This window comes from Astatotilapia calliptera, chromosome 17, assembly GCF_900246225.1.
Source record: "Astatotilapia calliptera chromosome 17, fAstCal1.2, whole genome shotgun sequence".
NCBI classification, from domain to species: domain Eukaryota; kingdom Metazoa; phylum Chordata; class Actinopteri; order Cichliformes; family Cichlidae; genus Astatotilapia; species Astatotilapia calliptera.
This window is the reverse complement of record NC_039318.1, coordinates 23,856,775-23,878,067: the sequence shown is the minus strand read 5'-3', so window position 1 is coordinate 23,878,067 and position 21,293 is coordinate 23,856,775. Positions and strand designations below refer to the sequence as shown.

Sequence of the window (21,293 nt, the reverse complement as noted above, 5' to 3'; positions counted from 1 at the left end):
CATTTTCAACACAGGATGTGACTTCATTCAGGTTTTCACAATCCTTCCTATGTGACCCAAAACACCGGAAAGAACCAAGCAAAGAACGTGGGTTAAAAGACAGTGATTTAGATATAATGTACATTTATATTTACATGATGAAAAGAGGCCATGCAAACCCTCTACTGAAAAGAGAAGTTGAAGTACTGTTAGGGAGAGATAACTAAAAAAATTTTCTCTCACTGGCAGTACTGATTAAAAAACTTTGAGTCTACGTAAGCAACAGCCTCACACCTGCGTCTCACAAACAAGTCCTGATCTAAAAGACAAATAAACTAGAAAATGCATCAGAAAAAGAAAAAGAAGAAGTTACAAACCCGTTCCATTGATATTAAAAGTTAACAAGTTTTCTAAAGAATAAAGAAGATTCCACTTCTCTTTAAGTCAGATGACGATGTGTTCTCCCCCTAAAAGAAGCACTCCTGGTGGGCATGACTCTGTCGCCATGTCCTTATTTCCTCTTCTGGAGCTCAGTTTAAGAGTCAGTAAACTGTCAACCTGTTCCACTGCACTATGTGCTCCTCTAACACAAGCCAAATACCAAGCTTGTGTGTGTCTGTACGCGGGTGTGTGTATGTGTGTCTGTATGTACAGGCAGTCACCGTTGCTAACTGAATCAGCAATCATTAGCGCTCGAGCAGGAGAGAGATAGGGTGAGCGAGAGAGCACAGAAAGAAAGGAAAGAGAGAGCGAGAGAGAGAGAGAAAAGAGAGAGAGAGAGGGGGGGGGCTGGGAGGTGTACAGCTCCTTCAGTGCGCTTCACTTTCATCATATAAATACATATAAAATGTAATTATGATTTAATTTTTCAAAGCTGATCTCTTCTGTGTATGTTTGTTTGTTCTTGTGAGTTATCTAAGAGCATAGAGAGAGAGAGGGAGAGTGTGTGTTTGAACTCAGCTGAAAGCGTGCAGCACAAGTCAGCCACAATGAGACCTTGAAACACACACACAAACACACACACAGCCAGGCGCCTCACAATAAATCCGCCTCTCTCTTTGAAGTCACCAATCTGAGCCCCCTACCCTTCTCCCTTGTTTTCCTTCTGCCTAATGTGAGATACTGGAGTAAGGCTTCCAGCTTAAAGCGCTACACCACAGCTCTACAGCAAGGTTTCAGAAGATCACATTAACTTTTAACTGTCTTACCATGTAACCCATAATGACTCCCCCCTCCACCCACCCACCACCATTACCACACACACACAATTTGACTAACTGTCTGCTAATATAAGTCTGTGCATTGGGAGTAAATGCTTATCGGTCTCTCATTTTAGTCATTGCATACACAAATTAAATGTCAATTGAATACTACATTTAGAAAAACAATTTGCATCTTCAAAACAATATCTAGTTGTATTATAGATGTCTATTAAAATCTCTCATTCAAACTGTGCTTTTTTTTTTTTAAACGTGAAAACTATGCATTTCAAAGCAATTTAGACATAAATTTGAACATCCGTGAATCTGTGGTTTAGTGGTTCATTAGGGAAGGATAGAGGTGTCACAGTTTCATAACCCAGCATTATAACAGTAAAGCCAAAAAACAGAGGAGGTTTTCAATCCAACAACATTATTTAATAAAATGTATTTTGCTTTAACCATTCTTGCCAACCATAAGGAGCCCGTGGTGACCAGAGCAGAACACAAGCCAGGCCCCTTAATTACCCTGCAAAATCTTACCAGATGTTTAGAAAAGCACCAGAGGTTAACCCTCAAACTAAAATCTATGTGTGAGTTGAACTTCTGCATTAGACTCATTTGAGGACATGAGCTTCAACAGATGCTCTTTGAAAGTGCAATTGCAAAAGAGCAGAAATGCCACAAATTTTGAGAAATAGAACATCAAAAGCAGGATCTTTGAAAACCTGTGCTGTTCAGTTGTAGAAAATGTTTTGTTTCCCACCTGTTTTTCCAGCTTCTGTTGCATAAGACTGCTGCTGTCATTTTCAACACCACTGCAGAGAAAAGGAGAAGCAATATAAAGACACATTTTTTCAACAAAAATTGCATTTTCTTATCTAGCCAGTAGAGGGCATTACTACAGTTGGACTGACAGCTTTCTCTAATGAATTACAGATACTTTAGTAATTTTAGTGAAAGACAGCACATCTAAAATCTTAAGCACCCATCTTGAAAAGAGTAGCGTTGAAAACTAACTCCAAGGGAGAGGGACAAAGGGAAAAACACTGATCTTCTACTTACTGTTGAAACATGACATGACTCACTCTCTAATTATGCATGTGTCTTGTTTAGTTTTTTTTTTTTTTTTTTTTTAAGAAACAGAGAGGGAAGAAGAAAAAGAAACAACACAATGCTCTAGCTGAGAGAAGCCCTTACAGTGTGGGGCCTGTGGGCATTTACCTTGGACACCTATCTGAAGGGACCAGGCAAATGTTGCTAAGCTACAGTGAAGAGGGAGCAGCAGTTGGCTTTCTCAAGTCGGAGTCAGAGACCTACGACAGCACCACTATCTCACCATCAAACACACACCCAAAACCAATAATGTGATGTAATGTGTGACTCCCATCCTCATGAACTTGAATGTTTCCTGTCGAGTAAATCTTTAAATATCTCATGCTCTGCTTGGCAGAAATGAGCCACGTAAGCTCATCAGATATCCAAAAAGCTTATCCTGACTCTCTGTTACACCTCTTTTAGTCACTCTCACATCCTTTACACATTTATGAGTTGATTGTAAATGAGGACACATGCTGCTTATGAATCTCAAGCCCAATGTTGGCTGACATCATAGTGCATGAAATCCATTTAGGAGACTTTAATACGTCCTACTACTAACACATCATATGTTCCCAAACAGCCAGCAAGAATAGTACCTTGCTACATAGTGTCAAAATTAGTCATCTTGCCCAAGTGTGTCATATTATCACGAATGAATCAAAGGGCTCCACAGCAGGTTATTATGGCAACTGAGCACAGGTTGTGGTGATAGAGAGGAGAGCTGGAGAATGGGAGATGATTTTAGTTTTTAATTTCCCAAGTCATTTCTTCAAATGAACTAACAGTGGGACCTGGGACACGTTGTTAATTAGTCATCCTAAAGAGGCTTTTACCAAAGAGCCTCAGATTTACAAATTCTCCACCTAATGTAACCGTACCCAAGGATCAAAGTATGGCATAAACAGCTCTAATTAAAATGTTTACCGTTCACTGAACTTTTCCATTAATAATGTTGTTTCCATGCTACAAGGCACTATCTGGTTAATTGCTAAAGACACTCTCTACAGCAGCTCAGTTTTCCTAATAGTTCCTTAAAACACATTTTTTTCCATTGGTACAGTGTAATACCCCTAAAGTAATTTGGCAGAATAGTGTGTGCCTAAGAGCCTAATGCACTGCTTGAACACATTAGAACATGACTGCTCTGATAAAGGCAGTAGCAAGAGATTAAAACATTTTTTGTAGCCAAGAGAGAAATCATAAGTAGTAAAGAGAGTTAATTCAGTTTTACAATAGACACCTCAAGGCACTTTATCCATTAAGGTAAAGACTGAACCTACAACCTAACAATCAGATGAACCCCTATGAGCTGGCATATCAGTGGAAAGAAAAAAATTATTTTTAAAAGGGACAGATCTCCAGCAGAACTAGAGTCAGGAAAGGGTAGCTATCTCCCCTTCTAGTGCCTGTTAGTTCTCTCGCTGTGGTGTTTTAAGAACAGCTGAAGGCTTTCACAGAGCTTTTTGAATTATATAAAATAAATTCAATTCAATTTAATTTATACAGCGCCAAATCACAACAACAGTCGCCTCAAGGTGCTTTATATTGTAAGGTAGACCCTACTATAATACATACAGAGAAAATAATCATATGACCCCCTATGAGCAAGCACTTTGGCGACAGTGGGAAGGAAAAACTCCCTTTTAACAGGAAGAAACCTCCGGCAGAACCAGGCTCAGGGAGGGGCGGCCATCTGCTGCGACCGGTTGGGGTGAGAGCAGGAACCCAGGCTAAAAGACATGCTATGGAAGAGATATAGAGATAATAACAATAATCCAACAAGTCCAGAGAGGTCCATTAACACATTGAGTGAGAAAGGTGACTGAAGAAGAAACACTCAATGCATCATGGGAACCCCCCAGCAGCCTACACCTATTGCAGCATAACTAAGGGAGGATTCAGGGTCACCTGATCCAGCCCTAACTAAGTGCTTTAGCAAAAAGGAAAGTTTTAAGCCTAATCTTAGCAACTTAAATCAGAATTCAGTTTGTGTATCTAGAAGGTGACCCATCGGAAATGGTAATTCTATGAATGAATGTGTTTGTCTGGCAAGGTGACCCCTCCAGTCAATCAGTGAGGACCTGTGGACTCTTGTTTGCTCCATGCTTATAGACATTACAGCTGTCTTTATGTCTAAATCTGTTTGGGGCTTATGGTAGCCTAGTGGATGAAAGCAGTGTGAGTTTATAGCATAAGCTTAGATAAACGTGTCCATCCTTCAACTTCTGACTGTGTTGTTGACCAGGGTGATACTAATGATATCACTGATTACTGTTATATGTTATTATTTTTGCACTTACAGTCTCTGTGTATGCCTATTGGAGACGGGGAGGGAGAGAATGTTGAGAAGCTGAGTTTGCTCTAGTACAAAGCAACGGGTATCTTGGGGCCTGTCACAGAGTAGATACACCTGTGATCACAGTGGCTACTGTATTTTACTATTAGTGTCTGTCTCCCAAATCCAAACTGAGAGCTGGTTCCATAGAAGAGGGGCCTGAAAACTTAAGGCTCTGCCTCCCATTCTCGTTTTAAATTCTCTAAGAACAACAAGTACGCCTGCATATAAAGAGTTTTAATATTCTAGCCCCTAAATAACAAATATGGCAAAAAACAAACATAACAAATATACCCTTTAAATCACATTTATGATTCACTTTAAGAAATGCAAACCAAGTGAAAGACTTCCATATTTTTTAATATTTTGGGGGCATTTCCTTAGTCTATATTGGACAGGGACAGGTAAGCGTACAGATGAAAGTAGGAAGAGAGCAAAAGGGAATGACACACAGGAAAGGGTCCACACCGGAATCAAACCTAGGCCCCTCACACAAGAAGATCATTCTTTAATTGATGGCTGTCTGAAATATAACAGTTCTGCACTAAGGTTTTAAGTGCATTATTCAGTTTGTCATTTTCAGGTACTGCAACTGGAGTTAAATTTTTTGGAGTGTGTAGGTGCATACCTGGCTGTTGTGTTAGACGAGAAGCTGGCAGAACTGGAAGGTCTTTGGGAAAAAACCATACCGCCAGACGCATGGGGCATATGGAAAATAAACAAAAGAGTGAAACAAGTTTAGAGACAACACCAAATAGGAAAACCATAATGTCAATGTCATAACGATGTAGTGGCTCATCTGGCTCACGATTCATCACGATTCAGGGGTTCATATAATGTGTGAAGAACAGAAAGAAAGTAAAATGTTTCCTTGTCACTGGTTGGCTGTTTGAGAATAAATATTCACTGAGAAGCCAAGGACACTCGCAAACAGTCAAATCCAGGACGAAATCTCGCTCACACTGAAATGAATGAATTCTTTTTTAGAAACTGTAAGAAATGTACTTAAAAGTTATGCTATGAAAACAGGAAAAAGCAAAAGTGCTCATATAATGACAAATGTGACTTTGACCTTGAGGACAGTTTGGATGAAAATCCATCACTGTGTGCAACTTCGATTAAATTCTGACTGATATTGTAGGAGGAACAATGATTCTTGAATTGTGGATAGACACTTGGATGGAAGGGCATACAAGCCTATTATTTTAGGGCAGGGGTATCAAATATAAGGCCCAGGGGAGCAAATCAGCTCATCAAAGACCAATCCAGCCCTCCGGACTACTTTGGAAAATGTGAAGGAGGCACTTGATGTTAAATGCAACTGTTGTTGGGATTTGGCACTATATAAATAAAATTGAATTGAATTGAAATGAGTTTGACATCCCTGTTGTCGGGTCTATACTTTACAATTTATAGTGCCTTGAGGTGACCGTTGTTGTGACTTGGTACTATATAAATAAAACTGAATTGAAATTCAATTGAACTGAATTTGATGTTAAGTGGGCCAAACCAAAAATACTCCCTTTTGTGTCAGTAGAAAGAAATTAAGCTGTCCATCTAATCCCAATTAATAGAAGAAAAAGAAGTGCAACTTCAAAGGTATGTCTCAGTTTTTCAATATGATAATGAGATGCTACTGCTAAAGATAATAACATCAAATAAATCTTCCAGAATGAATAAATACAGTTGTAAAATGACAGAAAAGGTTCTGCTGGCTCAAAAATACCCAAACTCTCCTGTCTCTTTATGTTCTTGGTAAATATGGACATGTGCATACACACAAACACAGTTACATGGTGCCTCATCACAGCAGTAAGCGACCGCCTCTTCATTAGTCCGTCACAGCTTTGGTGACAAGAGAAGGACGCGCCACTGTTGTCCCTTCCTTGTGTGTCAGTCCAAGGTAACCATGGAGATTCTTGCTCTGTCAACAGCACACTTCCACCAGCATTGATTAAAAACCTGCAGTGTGTTCTTGAGCCTCACTGTAATTGGAGGACTTTAGCACTCTGCTGTAAAGATTCACAGACTGACAAAGGGAGGAGCCTACCAAAGCACGTAATTGCAGCTGAGCTGTGCAAAATTTAAGTACTTATGCCTCTGATAAATTCTTTGTAGGAAATATATAAATAAGTTGCACAATGTTGATGTTTTAAATAATTGAAAGCTATTAATTTAACTGTGATAACTGTCCATAACTCTGCTGCTGGTTCAGGATATAAAAAAAAGGAAAAGCTGACCAGAAATGTTTGGTATTAAACCCACAAGAGTATTATCAGACCATGATCTGTTTTGTGTGTTGTTCATTTTAATTAAAAGCTTTCCACTCTGCCACTTTAAATGTTAATTTGAAAGTTGGATGAGTGTGACTTAATTCAGGCAATTCAGCTTTGAACTTAAGAGAGGGTACTCCATAAAATGAGGGCTGATAATGGTTTAATGCTTAATTCTAGTAAAACATACCCCAAAAATATCCATCCATCCATTCATCCACTTGCTCTTGCACCAGTTTATAATCAGGAAGAACTAAAATTGATACATGCATAGAAGCAGGTGCCTCAGACATTAGCACTATTACCTCACAGCAAGGTTGTCCTGGGTTATCGAGAGCTACGGTTTCTCTGGCCATGCAAAACATATTAGGTTCATACAACTTTTTGTTCATACATTTTACAAGATTGTCAAACTAGACTCTCTGATCGATAAAGCATAATAAACATATTAAGGTTAAATATAATTTACCCGTGTCCTTCTTGTTTTTCACTAAAAACACGACTGATTGTATTTAACATTAATATCTTTAAATGATCAGCTTGAACATTTTTTAAAGGTCAATGCAACCCCTGAAGTTTCTCCAGGCCTGCTTTGGGACACCCTGAAGGCTTACACCCGTGGACTGATTATATCATATTCAGCAGGCCTGAAGCGGAAAAATCAGATGGAACAACGGAAATTGGAACTGGAATTGCACGAACTGCAAGCTAAACATAATGAATCACCTTCAGAGCAATTAAGGAATGAAATTCAGGTGGTTAAAACAGCTTTGGAGGCACTATTGACAAGAAAGGCTGAGAAATCTCTTTTCTTCATGAGGCAGAGGTTATATGAGTTTGCTAATAAACCTAACCGCTATCTGGCCAATCTTCTTCATAATAAGGGTGCTGGTTGTAATATCCCATGTGTTAGAGACTCATCTGGTTTACCTAAATATGACAATTTAATTATTAATGATACTTTAAAAACTTTTTATAAGCAGTTATATACCTCCCAGTTTAAACCAACATTGGAACAAGGTATGCATCACTTCTTCTTAGGACTAAATTTACCTAAAGTTACTGAAATCCAAAGGGATGATTTATGTAAACCTATAACGCAAAGTGAAATTTTGAAAGTTATTCAGATGCTTCCAAATAACAAAGCCCCGGGTCCAGACGGGTTCACGGGGGAATTCTTTAAGAAATTTAGTAAGATTCTGACTTCCCCACTGTATAAGATGCTTCTGTCCTCTTTTGAGGCAGGCACTCTCCCCCCCTCCTTAATGGAGGCTAATATTTCGCTAATTCTGAAGAAGGGGAAACCTCCAGAAGAATGCGCCTCCTATAGGCCTATATCTGTTTTAAATCTTGATTTGAAGATACTTGCTAAGGTCCTGGCTGTACGTCTTGAGCCAATACTACCTTCGATCGTTGAGAATGATCAAACTGGTTTTATACGAGGGCGGTATTCCACACATAGCATGAGGCGCCTACTTAACATTATTCAGCACTCATCTTTGTTTAACCCTGAGGCTCTAGTCATCTCACTTGACGCTGAAAAGGCCTTTGACCGTCTGGAATGGCCGTTTCTTCTTTTCACACTTCAAGAATTTGGTTTAGGTGACAACTTCGTTAAATGGATCCAGATCCTTTATACTTCCCCTCTTTCGGCAGTGATTACCAATGGTTATAGGTCAGACAATTTCAGTATTGAACGTGGCAGTCGACAGGGCTGTCCGCTGAGCCCTTTGTTATTCGCCCTGGCTATGGAACCCCTTGCCACAGCCATTAGGAAGGATGCTGCTATTGAAGGACTCTGTTTGAACAATTCTCAACATAAGATTTCACTTTATGCAGATGACGTCTTAATTTTTCTAAATTCTCCTGCTCACTCAATTCCTAGATTAGTTGCGTTAATTTCCCGATACGGCTCCTTCTCAGGCTACAAGATCAATTTTTCTAAAAGTGAGGCTATGCCCCTCTCTGTTCTAAATGAGGTTGATCCAAACATTTCTCAGCCTTTTCGTTGGTCTCCCTCCGGTTTCACTTATTTAGGGGTAAAGATTTCACCGAATCTAAAAGAAATGTATAGTCTGAACTACACCCCTTTAATTCAGACCATCAATCGCGATTTGGGTAGGTGGTGCAGCCTCCCTCTGTCTCTCTTAGGTCGTATTCATCTGGTCAAGATGAATATCCTCCCTCGCCTCTTGTATTTATTCCAGATGTTACCGCTTGCTCTGTCCAAAAAGGTTTTGTCAAAATTAAATGGTTCAATTATTTCTTTTATATGGCGTAAGAAAAGACCTAGGCTGAGATACAGTTTTCTGTGTTTGCCTGTTCAGAAAGGCGGTCTTGCCGCTCCCTCCTTCCCACAATACCTCTTGGCTGCACAGTTTAAATTTCTTACAGAATGGTTTATGGACGATCCGGATTCCATTTACCTCAGCGCTGAGTCCGCTTCTTTAAAGGGCATTCCATTGCGGAACCTGCTATATATTTCCTCAGGTAAAGCCACAGTTCTAACACAAGATAATATGGTGCTAAAGAATATGCTCGTTATTTGGCGCAAAGTCAGGCGCCTGGAAGGATATTATAATTGTTTCTCCCTTCTTACTCCTATTCATGAAAACCCTGACTTCTTACCTGGTCTTCAGGCTGGTTTTGCGGACTGGTCTCAAAAAGGGATTAATACAGTGGGTGATCTTGTTCATGAGAACTCTCTTCTTACTTTTAATCAACTGAAAAGCAAGTTTGGTCTGACCAATAAGGATTTTTTGAAGTACTTTCAGGTAAAGCACTATATTACTTCTAAATTGAAGGATTTGAATGGAGGGTTTGGTCTTTCTCCTATAGAATCACTCATGGTAAAAACTACCCAACTAAAATGTATCACTAAAAAGATTTATAACATTCTCTCTGATCTTAGAATGGATAACTCTAACAAAATCAAGGGCCAATGGGAATCAGACATAGGCGCTATAGATGCTGAAGCTTGGGATGAGTTGTGTTGTCGTCCTTTTAAAGCCTTGGCATCTAATTCTATTTGGGAAAGGCAGTTTAAACTTATAAATAGGCTTTATATTACACCCGAGAAGAGACACATAATGTATCCAGCTTTGCCTAATCTCTGTAACAAATGTCAGTCTGCTGTTGGTTCCTTTTTTCATTGTCTGTGGAGCTGCCCTGTTATTCTACAGTTTTGGAGATCACTCATAGACAAGCTATGTACTATATTTAATTGCCGACTGCATCTGGGTCCAAGGACTTGCCTGTTAGGACTGAACGATGAGCTACCTGCCGGCTTTCGCAGCAAAGATCTCCTTCACATACTGCTGCACTACGCTCGAAAGTGCATTATGGTACTGTGGATTTCTGATAAGGCCCCATCTGTCAACCAGTGGCTACAGTCTGTGATATGTATCATGCCAATGGAAGCCTTCTCTACAGCACTTAAGGACAAACCTTTCCTTTTCTATCGCATATGGGACCCTTTTTTGGCCCACCTGAACACTCCTTCTGCTCAGAGGTTGAAATCGGGCTTACGGGATTTAGCCTGGCAACAAAGGGACGATTGTTAACCTTTTTCATTGTTTATTAATATTGCTGTTGGCTTTCTCTTTCTGCCTCCCACGTCCTGCTATACATGTAGATGCATCTTTGTCCTGTGTATGTATATGCTGGTGACTGCTGTTTTCCTGCTCTGCAATTAAAAGTTCAAAAAAAAAAAAACAAACAAAAAAAAACAAAACATTAATATCTGAGCAACAGAAAAAGCACCTGCAGAAATGCAGCAACTAAATACTAAATCATACTAAATACTAAAATCAATGCTAATAATTAGAGCTGACTTATTTTAAGACTGATATCAATACCAATATTTGGTGACCGAAAAATCCAATATTCTAATATATATTTTTCTTTGAGACACACAAAGCAGTTCCCAAATATTTGTAAGTTTGGTTGTTTATTTATTTTTTATTTATTTAGTTTATGCTCTGAATGAGTCTTCCAGGATCAGCTGTTTCCAAAAGCATTTATTGCCAAAAGGGAAGTTGTACAGTGCCTTCTGGTGGACAAACTCTGGAACATCAACACTTATACCATGGTTCAAACGTGTTTTTTCCCTCTCTCTTCTTTACGTTTTTAATTTTCATTTATCGGACATTTTAAATGCAGATACCGACAGATCAGCAAATAGCTAATATTGAATAATATTATCAGCCCTGGTTGGGCTCTAACAATAATAATGGCTTTTTGAAAATTTCTAACTATAGTTATTTTTGCCAGCGACTATTTTGGATATCAGTGAGTGATTACCTGTCATAGAGCAAAACTTTTTCTATATATATTATGAGCATCTCTGAATACTATCAGGGAGGAATCCCCTTCAATTGGTTTTCAGGACTCGAATTTGAAATGGAATAATGATAACTCAAAGCTACAGAATCTTGGAATGATAACTAAACAAGAAGCAAAGAGCAAATGTTCAGATGTATTATGATTACAGCCTTCTCAGATCAATTTCAAAATCAAAGGAATTAAAGATTAGTAAATTCAAATTAAATCTCTAATCTCAATCACCACAGCCTCAAAACTGAGAATATGGTTTATGTAGACTCCTTAAAACAGACTAGAAACTGATGAGTATTTATAAAATAAAATGCTAAGAGGAAACATTTAACTGGATGAATACCCCAAGCACATCCTTACTTACGTACATGGATGTGCTTGAATTAACCTACCAAGAGCAGACACTAACACACACACACTCAAAACGGGCTGGACACACACGCAAGTTACCAACTCTGGTTACAGCACACAGTCACAGCCTGATGCTCTGAATAAGTAACGACATGGTGGCAGAAACATGAGCGAGAAGAACATTGAGTCATTCAGCGACCTGAAGAAAGATAGTAATGCTGACCTCAATCCTAACACGGGCAACTCTGTAATTCCTTATTTCTAAAAAGACTATCCTGCTAGGAGAATTAAAGCAAAAGTTTCTTTAACTGCATCTGTTTTAATGCAGGAGGCAGCTGTCTTGCTTAAAGAAAGAAACCACAAGTCTTAAAGAGCACACAAGAATGTATATTCTGAAAAAAACTCTACTACTGAGATCAAAACATACTGCATGTACGCGTGCCATTATGTGCAACTACCTGTATGACCAGCGACTGTAGGCAGGCTGAGATCCCTCGGTCTTTACAGTGTCCATGGATGCAGCTTCAGGAATGCCAGTCCAAATGTCTCTTATCTATAACAAAAATCTTCATTTACACTCGGGGTCTTACTTACTGCTCAGTTCTACCCATTTGTAAGCCTACAGAGTCCAAGATCTCTGCTAGTGTGTCACTGAGAAAGAGTAGATGTCCCACCCATGGGAGTGACAGCTACCACTGCTGAGGTACTCTGAGGTTGTGAGGCTTAGTGCTGTTACCATGACTTCACACTTGAGGCAATGCGCAAGGATCCAGCTAGGGATAGGTATGGAAGTGACAGTTTTGAATGTCAGAGTACTGCAAAAGATCAGGCAGAGACAGAACTGAAAACATATAGTCTGAAAGAGCACTAGGGTAAGTTGTTTTAGCCTGATTATATTTTAGATATAAAGTCACTCTTTAAAGGTTGCTATCACTAAGTTCCCATAATACCGTCCACTAACTACTGAGAAAGTCAGCACTTGCATTTGGCTCATTTTCTCTGACTCATAGGGGGGCCACTGCACGTATAGTATGAAACCAGACTGCAATTCTGAGCTATGCAACAGTGAGACTGTGTTGAGCCTTAAATAGTCCAAATCTTGTCAAAACTAATTCCCAAACTACCTTCCTGGATCACTCTAAGATTACATTTTTCATTGTGGAACTGAGAAGCATACACAGTTTTAAGAAAGTTATCTGAATAAAATTAAACCTATAGATTACAACATCTAAAAACAGATACAGTGGGAGGACCTTTGTGTGGTTGCTAGGCGACCAGAAGCTGACATTTGTTTTTCCTGAGGCTATTTGGAAGAGAGAGACAAAATAAAAATCAGACAGAAAATGAGGCATGTATTGTGTATGTTTGTTCTTAGAGAGAGAGCAGTAAACTCGCAAATGCGTTAACTCATGATAAGCAGGGGAATCATTCACCCGTGGGAGTAATTATTGAAGTCAAAACAAATAATGGAAATAAGCTACCCTTGGGATGCCAAGTGACACAGTCCCCTTTTGACTCTTTCACAATTATGTTTTACTTTATTTAGGCAACAAACAAAAAAAAGCAAACTCATGTCCATTAGCGCTAATTCTTCATAATTAACAAAGAATGACGAATACAGATATATTTATTAATTTAGTTGACTGCTTGCAGTGCTGTACTATTCAACAACAAAAAAGTGTATAGCTTACAAAAACCAGAAATGCTACTTTAGTCTCTAAATGCATGAGAAACCGAGTGGAGCTGGGCCATTTGGAATTCACTGGACAGCCACAGTAAATCACAACTGGACCACAAGTCGTTCTTGCAGTTGCAGAGGTTAACCGCTATCCTTGTAGAGAATTTTTTTAATTGATTGATTTATAACAATGTTCAACTAAGATGGCGTACTAACTTCAATATCACCCCAACTGCTCGTGCAGAACTGCACACATTATATGATGCAGGCAGCAGGTTGGAAAGGAAATGTTTCAAAGGAATTTATGCATTCCTGGGAGCATTACTGGAAGCAGTAATATTGTAATTGTATATAGCATGTTGCGTGCTCAGTTACAGTAGAAAAGTATTATATAAGAACACATCCATAATAATCATCAGCAAGTTTGACTATAAAAGCAGAGGTTTTAGCAGTTTGCTGGTCTGGAGCATTCAGGTGTGTGTTAACACAATATTGCAATTTTTCCAGGAGTGGATATCCTAGCAATTTCACCATATGCTCAGAGAAACTGCAAAGATCCCAAGTTCCAATATAATTAGAAAAAGACTAAACAACTCTGGGTTGTTTGGACAGATTACACAGAAGAAAGCCTCTTTTCTCTAAAATGAAGATGGCAACATGGTTAAGGTTTGCAAAGTGGCATCTGAACAAACCACAAAACTTCTGGAACAATGAATAGACGAGACCGAAGCACAGATGTCTGGCCATAACGCAGTGAAAGCCAAACACAAAACACCTCATACCAACTGTCATACCAACTGACAGTGATGATTTGGGCTTGTTTTGTTGCCACCTGGACACCTTGGAGTCACTGAATCAACCATGAGCTCCTCTATATTTTAGAGTGAAATCTGAGGCCATCTGCCTGATAGTTAACCTTGTCTAAAACTGAGTATTGCAACAGAACAATGGTCTTAAGCACAGCAACAAAAACTACAACAGAATCACTGACAAAGAAAAGAATCAAGGTGTTGCAATGGCCTAGTCAAAGTCCAAACCTCATCCCAAGACATTCCTCCTCAATGATTCCACATTTTCACAAGCTACTGAATGTTACTGAATCATACAAAGAAAATTTAGACACAATAGGTATAAAAGAGTCTTTGTAGGACTAACTTTAGTTTCCAACAGGAAATATTCAGAAAAAAAGTTAGCTATAATTAACTTTAGGCTGAAGATTCCATGCTAACACTTGTGGTCCTCAAATGTCATCTAAGAAAAGGGGTTTCATTTTACCTCAGGTTATACATAACACTCTACCCCACAGTGCACTGAGTGTAAACACAGGGGCTCACCTGCTATTCTCAAATGATGTGTGGAGGCCCACTGTGTGTGCTGTGGGGCTAGTTCCAGTGTTCCTGTAGGATTTTACATAGAGCACAAATTATTATTGCAATATATTTCACACACAGTTATGAATTAACTGTTAGATTACTGCATCAGTACTTTGTACTAATTTGTACTCATTTTTCCTTAAAAAAAAACTTTAGTAATTATAAAGGCTGATCAATTTCTTGTGTGAATTAACCCACAATTAAAAACAGTGCAGGTGACCCACCACTAGAGAGAGAAAAGGGAGAAAAAAGTACAGCAAAGGCTACCTGGGAAGTAAACAGACTTCATCCTGAGTAAGTCATCTGATCTGCTGGGAGACTCTGGTTAATGCTAAACTAAGGAAGCCCTGGGAAATCTAATAATATATATAATAATAAATATTTCTCCTCTGAGAAATATTTGTTTTTTATGGGGTTTTTTTGTTTGTTGTATGAAAGTAGTTGATGAATGGAAAAGCAGTAAAAGCTAATAGAGTATCCTGTTATGTATAGATGCTGCAAAAAGGCCATCAAATATACAATCTAAAGAAGAATGGTAAATGGCCTGTATTTGTATAGCGCTTTACTAGCACTTTACACATCCAGTCACCCACCCATTCACACACACATTCACACACTGGTGATGGCAAGCTACAAGAACTGATGACATGTCAGATTACACAGAGGCAGTTTTGCCTCTACGTACTGAAATTTTGGTTTGTGTGCACACTGGGATAGAACAACAGGGATAGAAAATTGTGAGATTTTATGAACAAGGAAAGTGTACATTTCATTCATTCATCACTCCTTAAGTTGCAGCACAAATAAATACCAAGAGAGTATTTCCAGAGATATTACAGGAGGCAGAAATGGTATTCAGACAATCCAACAATGAATAGAAATCTAAAGGAGAATTCAGTAACACCAAAGATAGTGGCTGATCAAGATCAACTTTAGTATCCCCGAGGGGCAATTTGCTTTGTAGCCAGCCAAGATGTGCCAAGAAAAACACAAATCACATCATAGAATTTTAAAAATGAATAGTGGTAGGAGCAAATTGGAATTTAAATCTATTTGTTCTGCAATTAGGCAAAGAATACCTCCTCCCTTAAGTCAACAGCTGACACTCTGAAAACACAGGATGTGTGCTATCACCCGAATTTTTTCTCCCTTCAATTCTGCTGCGCTGCCTCCAGGAGGGCAGATCATCTAGCTTTATACCTGCCACTTTACTACACAATTTAACAACATGCTCCAACCTCTTCTTGTTCTTCAAGCTAAGAGACCCAAACCAGCAGATTGAAGAAAAAGTTAAAACAGACTCAATAAAAGACAAATAGAACATTTTCCTAAAGACATTATCCAAATTAAAACCCCTAGGTTTCCGATACAAATACTCATGCTGGTTCCTAAAATATACAAATAAAGCTGGTTTTAAGAAATATTACAGCAACCTCACTACATAAATGACAATAAAGCACCATTATCTGAACACACACAGTAACTACACTAGGGTTTGATGTGTGCATTTTCTGTGCTAGCTCCCTAAGCAGGCAAGCTGTCGTCAAAACTTTGAAAATCTCTGCTAAGCACTAGCCTGGCACTGTTTGTGCAGTGCGACAAATAACAAAACTCCACCAGCCTTGCACTTATAACGCTACACTCATGTTATCAGCACTTGAAACATTACAATGGTGATACTGTTATGAAAACTGTCATTCTGCAAATGTGTCAGCTCTGCATGGAGACTCTGGGATTTGTAACTACTCCAAGCTGCCAAGTGACTCAGCAGTCACTGAAGAAATACGAAGGACACAGCATTCACTGCATCAAAGAATAATAATACTAATAATAAATATATATATATATATATATATATATATATATATATATATATATAAATATATATATATATATATATATATATATATATATATAATATATATATATATATATATATATATATATAATATATATATATATATATATATATATATATATATATATATATATATATATATATATATATATATATATATATAATATATATATATATATATATATATATATATATATATAATATATATATATATATATATATAATATATATATATATATATATATATATATATATATATATATATATATATAATATATATATATATATATATATATATATATATATATATATATATATATATATATATATATATATAAATATATATATATATATATATATATATATATATATATATATAAATATATATATATATATATATATATAATATATATATATATATATATATATATATATATATATATATATATATATATATATATATATATATATATATATATATATATATATATATATTATAATTATTTTTTTTTTTAATTGCATGGCATTTGTGAGAAGCCCTTTATCCATTTCTTTTCAACACTGATAAAGTGTGCATTCCAAGTGGTGTGCTAATCAGGAATGTGTTCAAAGTGGTTCACATTACTAAGCTGACACAGTTAGAAAGGCCCTGAGATTTCCAAAAACACAGTACTTGTTCTACATCTGGGGAAAAAACATGAACAGGATGGGAGTTATTCCAAGTCAACAGACCAAGACTAACTGATACCATGTAGAGACCATTTCTCTGTCAATACTTGTTTGCAGCAAAATAGTCAATTTAAAAACAAAACGCAGACAAAAAAGTTCTCGTTTCAATGTCACTGTAACTAATAAAAATTATCTATCACTAAGTTTAAGCCTTAGGTGACAGAACTAATCTACAAACTGATTAAATCAAATAATGTGACTGCCTCTATAACAGGAAAGGGTGGGTGAGCTACTGTGATAATTATCTCCCAACAAAAATGAAGGACGAATCTCTGCTCCAGTTCTTAAAACCGTGTAAAGCAGCTTCCATTAACACAGCGCCGTTTTACACTCTGTGTGTGTATGGGGAGGGGGGTTACATGCAGTACATTATGCCCAGGCGAATTTTGTGTGACTGTTTGTAAATCTATGTTTTGCATTCAGTAACTGGCTTACTTATCCAGATATTTATCTATTTACTCATTTGGGAGGTGAGGATAAACACACGCTGACATGAATGCTTTTTACATAAAACCAGAGACTACGAAGAGGCATGTTCAGACATGATATACAGTGGGGTTTTTCCAGAGCACTCACCTAAACCTAGTGAGTGCTCTGAAGTGGCTGAGTACCTCTCTTTAGATACAGGATCTAAAGCATTTTATACAGCAAAACACACTATTTGGAATCCATCTAGTCTCGCTATATCCAAATTTGAAATATCTATGGCGTTATGTATGAGGCAAATATCTAACGCAAATGCTATTTGAAATAAAGAAATGTGTTTGTGTATAACAAAAGGATTGTCTGCGGCTTTAATAAATAAATAAATAAGTGTTTATTACACTGTACGTGGGCATTTAACTAAAGACAAACGAGATGCGACAAATGATGGGTTTCCGAACTATTTTATTCATCGGAAAAGGAGGGAGTATGGCTACATTTATAAGCAAGCAAGGGTAACATTAAAACAAAACGGTTGCCCCTTTCTGCTGTGCGGTTTGTGCACAGCACAAGTCCTGAAATACAACGACCGTTATCTCGCCATTCGCCCTGTAACAGTCATCGAAACGAAAAAATAAATAAAATAAAAAGATGGGGGGGGGGACTACACCGTTAACTGCTCCTTGTGCTCACACGCCAGCTGTGGAATGTTAAAGCTAGCCTGTTACTAGCTAACGCTAGTTGCCTGAGCCCAGTCTCTATCTGTATGCAGCTCTCTCTTATAAAAGTTGTGGGCGACAGCTAAGTTTTTCGCCTCAAAGAAAGCGCTAATCCCAGCGCTTACCTCCCCATTCCCCAGTTCACCAAAGGGAAAAAGTAAGGACACAACGTACAAACTGCGTTAGGTTTAATTCTCACCTTATGCTGTAGTAACTCATGTTTGTCCACGGTTGCTAAGGAAGATCCTCAGGAGGCATAGCACTTTTGTGGTTGGGAAGAACTCAGTTGCTCAGTCCTTAGTTACCGAGCACACTAAAGACAGGGGTTGCTATTGGCTTACCAGTTACTTAGGGGGAAGTTGATTGGTGGACATTCTACAGAAAGGGGGAGTGCATGCCTTGACTGTAGGAGGGGTTTGATTTTTCATTTTATATAAATAAAAACCTGTATAAATATAAGTTTATATAAATGCAAGTAATGTATACGAATGAATTAGCAATGATTTGTCACAAATCTAAAGTTTTAGAAGAAAAACACCCAGCTAAATTTCCACCTGTCCAATCTAACCCAACTGCAATTATAGCAATATAACTTTACTGCAAACTAAATGTGGGTCAAAGTATGTTTTTGTGGAACACGTTAACACTGCTGTGAGGTAGTCTGAATTAATGGTATATCTAACTACTCACAAACCTGCAAGTTACAGGTCTGGCATCTACCATGTAACATAAATGGAAACTAGTGTTTTTCAGTGGTTTCTGGGAAAGTCTTTGAACGGTTGTGTCACTGTAACTGTTAAACACTTATTTCACCTGCTGATGCTCATCTTTCGTTTCAGAAGGGATGCATCCAGGGATCAGCACAGCTTTTTTAGGGTCAACACTTTTAGTGTGACGTCTTGACTTACCAAGAGTCAATCACAATCTGGGATGTTGTCTCAATAAATGGAATGCTAGAAGGAGGGATAAAAATGCAGAGCAATCCCAGGTGTAAGGGGTCACAGGAAGCCTGAGAGATTACTCAATAATCAAGCTTTTTCTTTCCTCTTAAACATTTATTTTATGCCTATTTTTAAATTGCACAGCAGAATAATCAAAAACAATCTTAAATGGCCCTTCAGAAGACCAGTCGTTAGATCACACAGTTAACTTGAGTACTTATTTTGTGCCTCTTAATTTTTGGATATTTCAGTTAAAGTTAATATAGATTAAACATTCTTCCAGATGTCTGCTATCAAAATCCATTAGCATATGAATAACAATCCAGATATGTTGCCACAAGTGAGGATTAAATCTACTGTATATAACATAATTTATAAAAACAGTACAGTATCATTAGAATCTGTCTGTCACAAGACAGATTTTAATATCACACCCATTAAACTAATTTACTAAAGTTATATTTTAAACTCATGCATAAAAATGTTGTTCAGAGGGGGTTCATAACAGACTTTGTCAGACGTGGCATTATGATGTTTAGAACTGCAACAATTAGTCAATTAACCAATAAACAGGAAATTAATCTGCAGCTATTATGAGAATACAGATAAATCTTACAATCTCTACATCAACTTTGAATTAAAGCATCTGCCTCAGAGAGATGGCCCCTCTGTTTTAACAACACCATCAAGTTCTTTCTTCTTCTCCATGTCACCTTCATTCCATAGTCCCTCTCTGGCGTGTCAGCCACCAAAATGTCAGGTGACTCATTACATGGAGGCGTACACGGCTGAGCCAGCAGCAAATGTCCACAGGGGGTAGACGGAGAAATGTTCCTTTCCTCCATTGCTTTCGGAGTGTCCACATCAGGAGGTGGACAGACACTGCTGACTTCAGTGGTGCTAAACTCTTCACAGGGAAGTGTTGAAGCACAGACTGCTGGAATTCTGCATCTCTCTGACACTTGCACAGATGGTCTGTCAGGTTCAGCCAAACATCTTTGGTGGGATGAAGTGTCGTCTGAGAATGTTTCAGCGCTCTTTTTTCTTACTGAGGCAAACTGTCCCTTTGGTAGGTTAGAGCACTGTGCAGCTGAAACTGTCCTTCTCTTTTCAGCAGGTTTCCTTTCCACATGAGTACTCTCTATAGCTTTCTTCTTGAAGATCCCCTTTGGTTGCTGAGTTTGGTCCTTTGACCCCGTTTTAAACAGTAATTGGGGGAATTTGCAGACACTATTTTTCCTGGACAGCTGACTGCAGCTATCCAAGATGCTTGTGGCAGACTGACACTTTCTCCTCCCTCGTCTCACTGGAGGTGCAGTTGCAACTGAAATGTCAAATTGTGGCCTAACCTGAAATATTAAAGGCAAATTAAACAAAATAATCTATGTAGTCATATGTGAAAATTATTATATGAAATTCTAGCAAATGAAGATCAGGTTTATGTTCAGAAATAATTTTTAAGCAAAACATAGCCCACGCCACTTTAAAAAGTATTCATTACAGCTTACCCAGGAATTAAGAGCTGAGCTGCTCTGTGCTTCTGCCTCTGTGAAGAAATCTCTGGCATTGAGTGCTGCTCGGATTTCGGGCACATTTTGGAGTTTGGCTCCACACAAAGGCCGCTCCAAGAATTGCAGCGAAGGCTTTGCTGTCTTTGTAACTTTTCTGGGCATTAAGATAAATCATCACAGAACACCTGGTGGAATAAAAACACGATCAACTGAGACATCAAATGTCCGCAAATAACCAGATGTTGCTACCAAACCAAAACTATATTCGGTTACTACCAAACCGAATATACTCGCTCGTGGGTGCTAAGACGACATTAAACTTACCTTAATGTGCGTATTTGCATACAATAAATACTTGTATCAAAAGTTAGTTTTTAGTGTAAATTGTCTTTTCTCTGCCTGCTTTGTTTTCATCTTTTTGTTGCTTTTTGTTTGTTATTTCCCGGGTCGTCTTCCCCTTCTTCTTTTTGGTTAGGTTGGGGCTTGAC

General features: G+C 38.0%; 2 protein-coding genes across 9 annotated transcripts in view; both read right to left on the bottom strand.

Moving 5' to 3' along the window:
• Window positions 1-18,834, bottom strand: part of tulp3 (TUB like protein 3) — a 28,861-nt gene extending 10,027 nt beyond the window's left edge. For 2 of the 8 annotated variants that reach the window (XM_026146125.1, XM_026146128.1), the window contains exon 1: window positions 357-708. Coding sequence is in view for 6 of the 8 variants with exons in the window: in XM_026146128.1 (XP_026001913.1) it covers window positions 357-365 (9 nt within the window). In the remaining 2 variants the exon portion in view is untranslated. Of the gene's footprint in view, window positions 1-356; window positions 709-1,944; window positions 1,997-5,242; window positions 5,285-12,031; window positions 12,127-12,247; window positions 12,342-14,585; window positions 14,651-18,552 lie in introns of those variants that run through there. The other 6 variants (XM_026146120.1, XM_026146122.1, XM_026146121.1 and 3 more) reach the window with 6 other exon arrangements.
• Window positions 18,835-18,939: 105 nt separating this feature from the next.
• Window positions 18,940-21,252, bottom strand: rhno1 (RAD9-HUS1-RAD1 interacting nuclear orphan 1). The gene is made up of 3 exons (XM_026146130.1): window positions 21,130-21,252; window positions 20,803-20,990; window positions 18,940-20,643 (listed from the first exon to the last, which is right to left on the bottom strand). The coding sequence occupies exons 2-3, from the start codon at window positions 20,965-20,967 to the stop codon at window positions 19,921-19,923; spliced, it is 888 nt and encodes a 295-aa protein (XP_026001915.1). The 5' UTR covers window positions 20,968-20,990; window positions 21,130-21,252; the 3' UTR covers window positions 18,940-19,920.
• Between the last annotated feature and the right edge of the window lie 41 nt (window positions 21,253-21,293).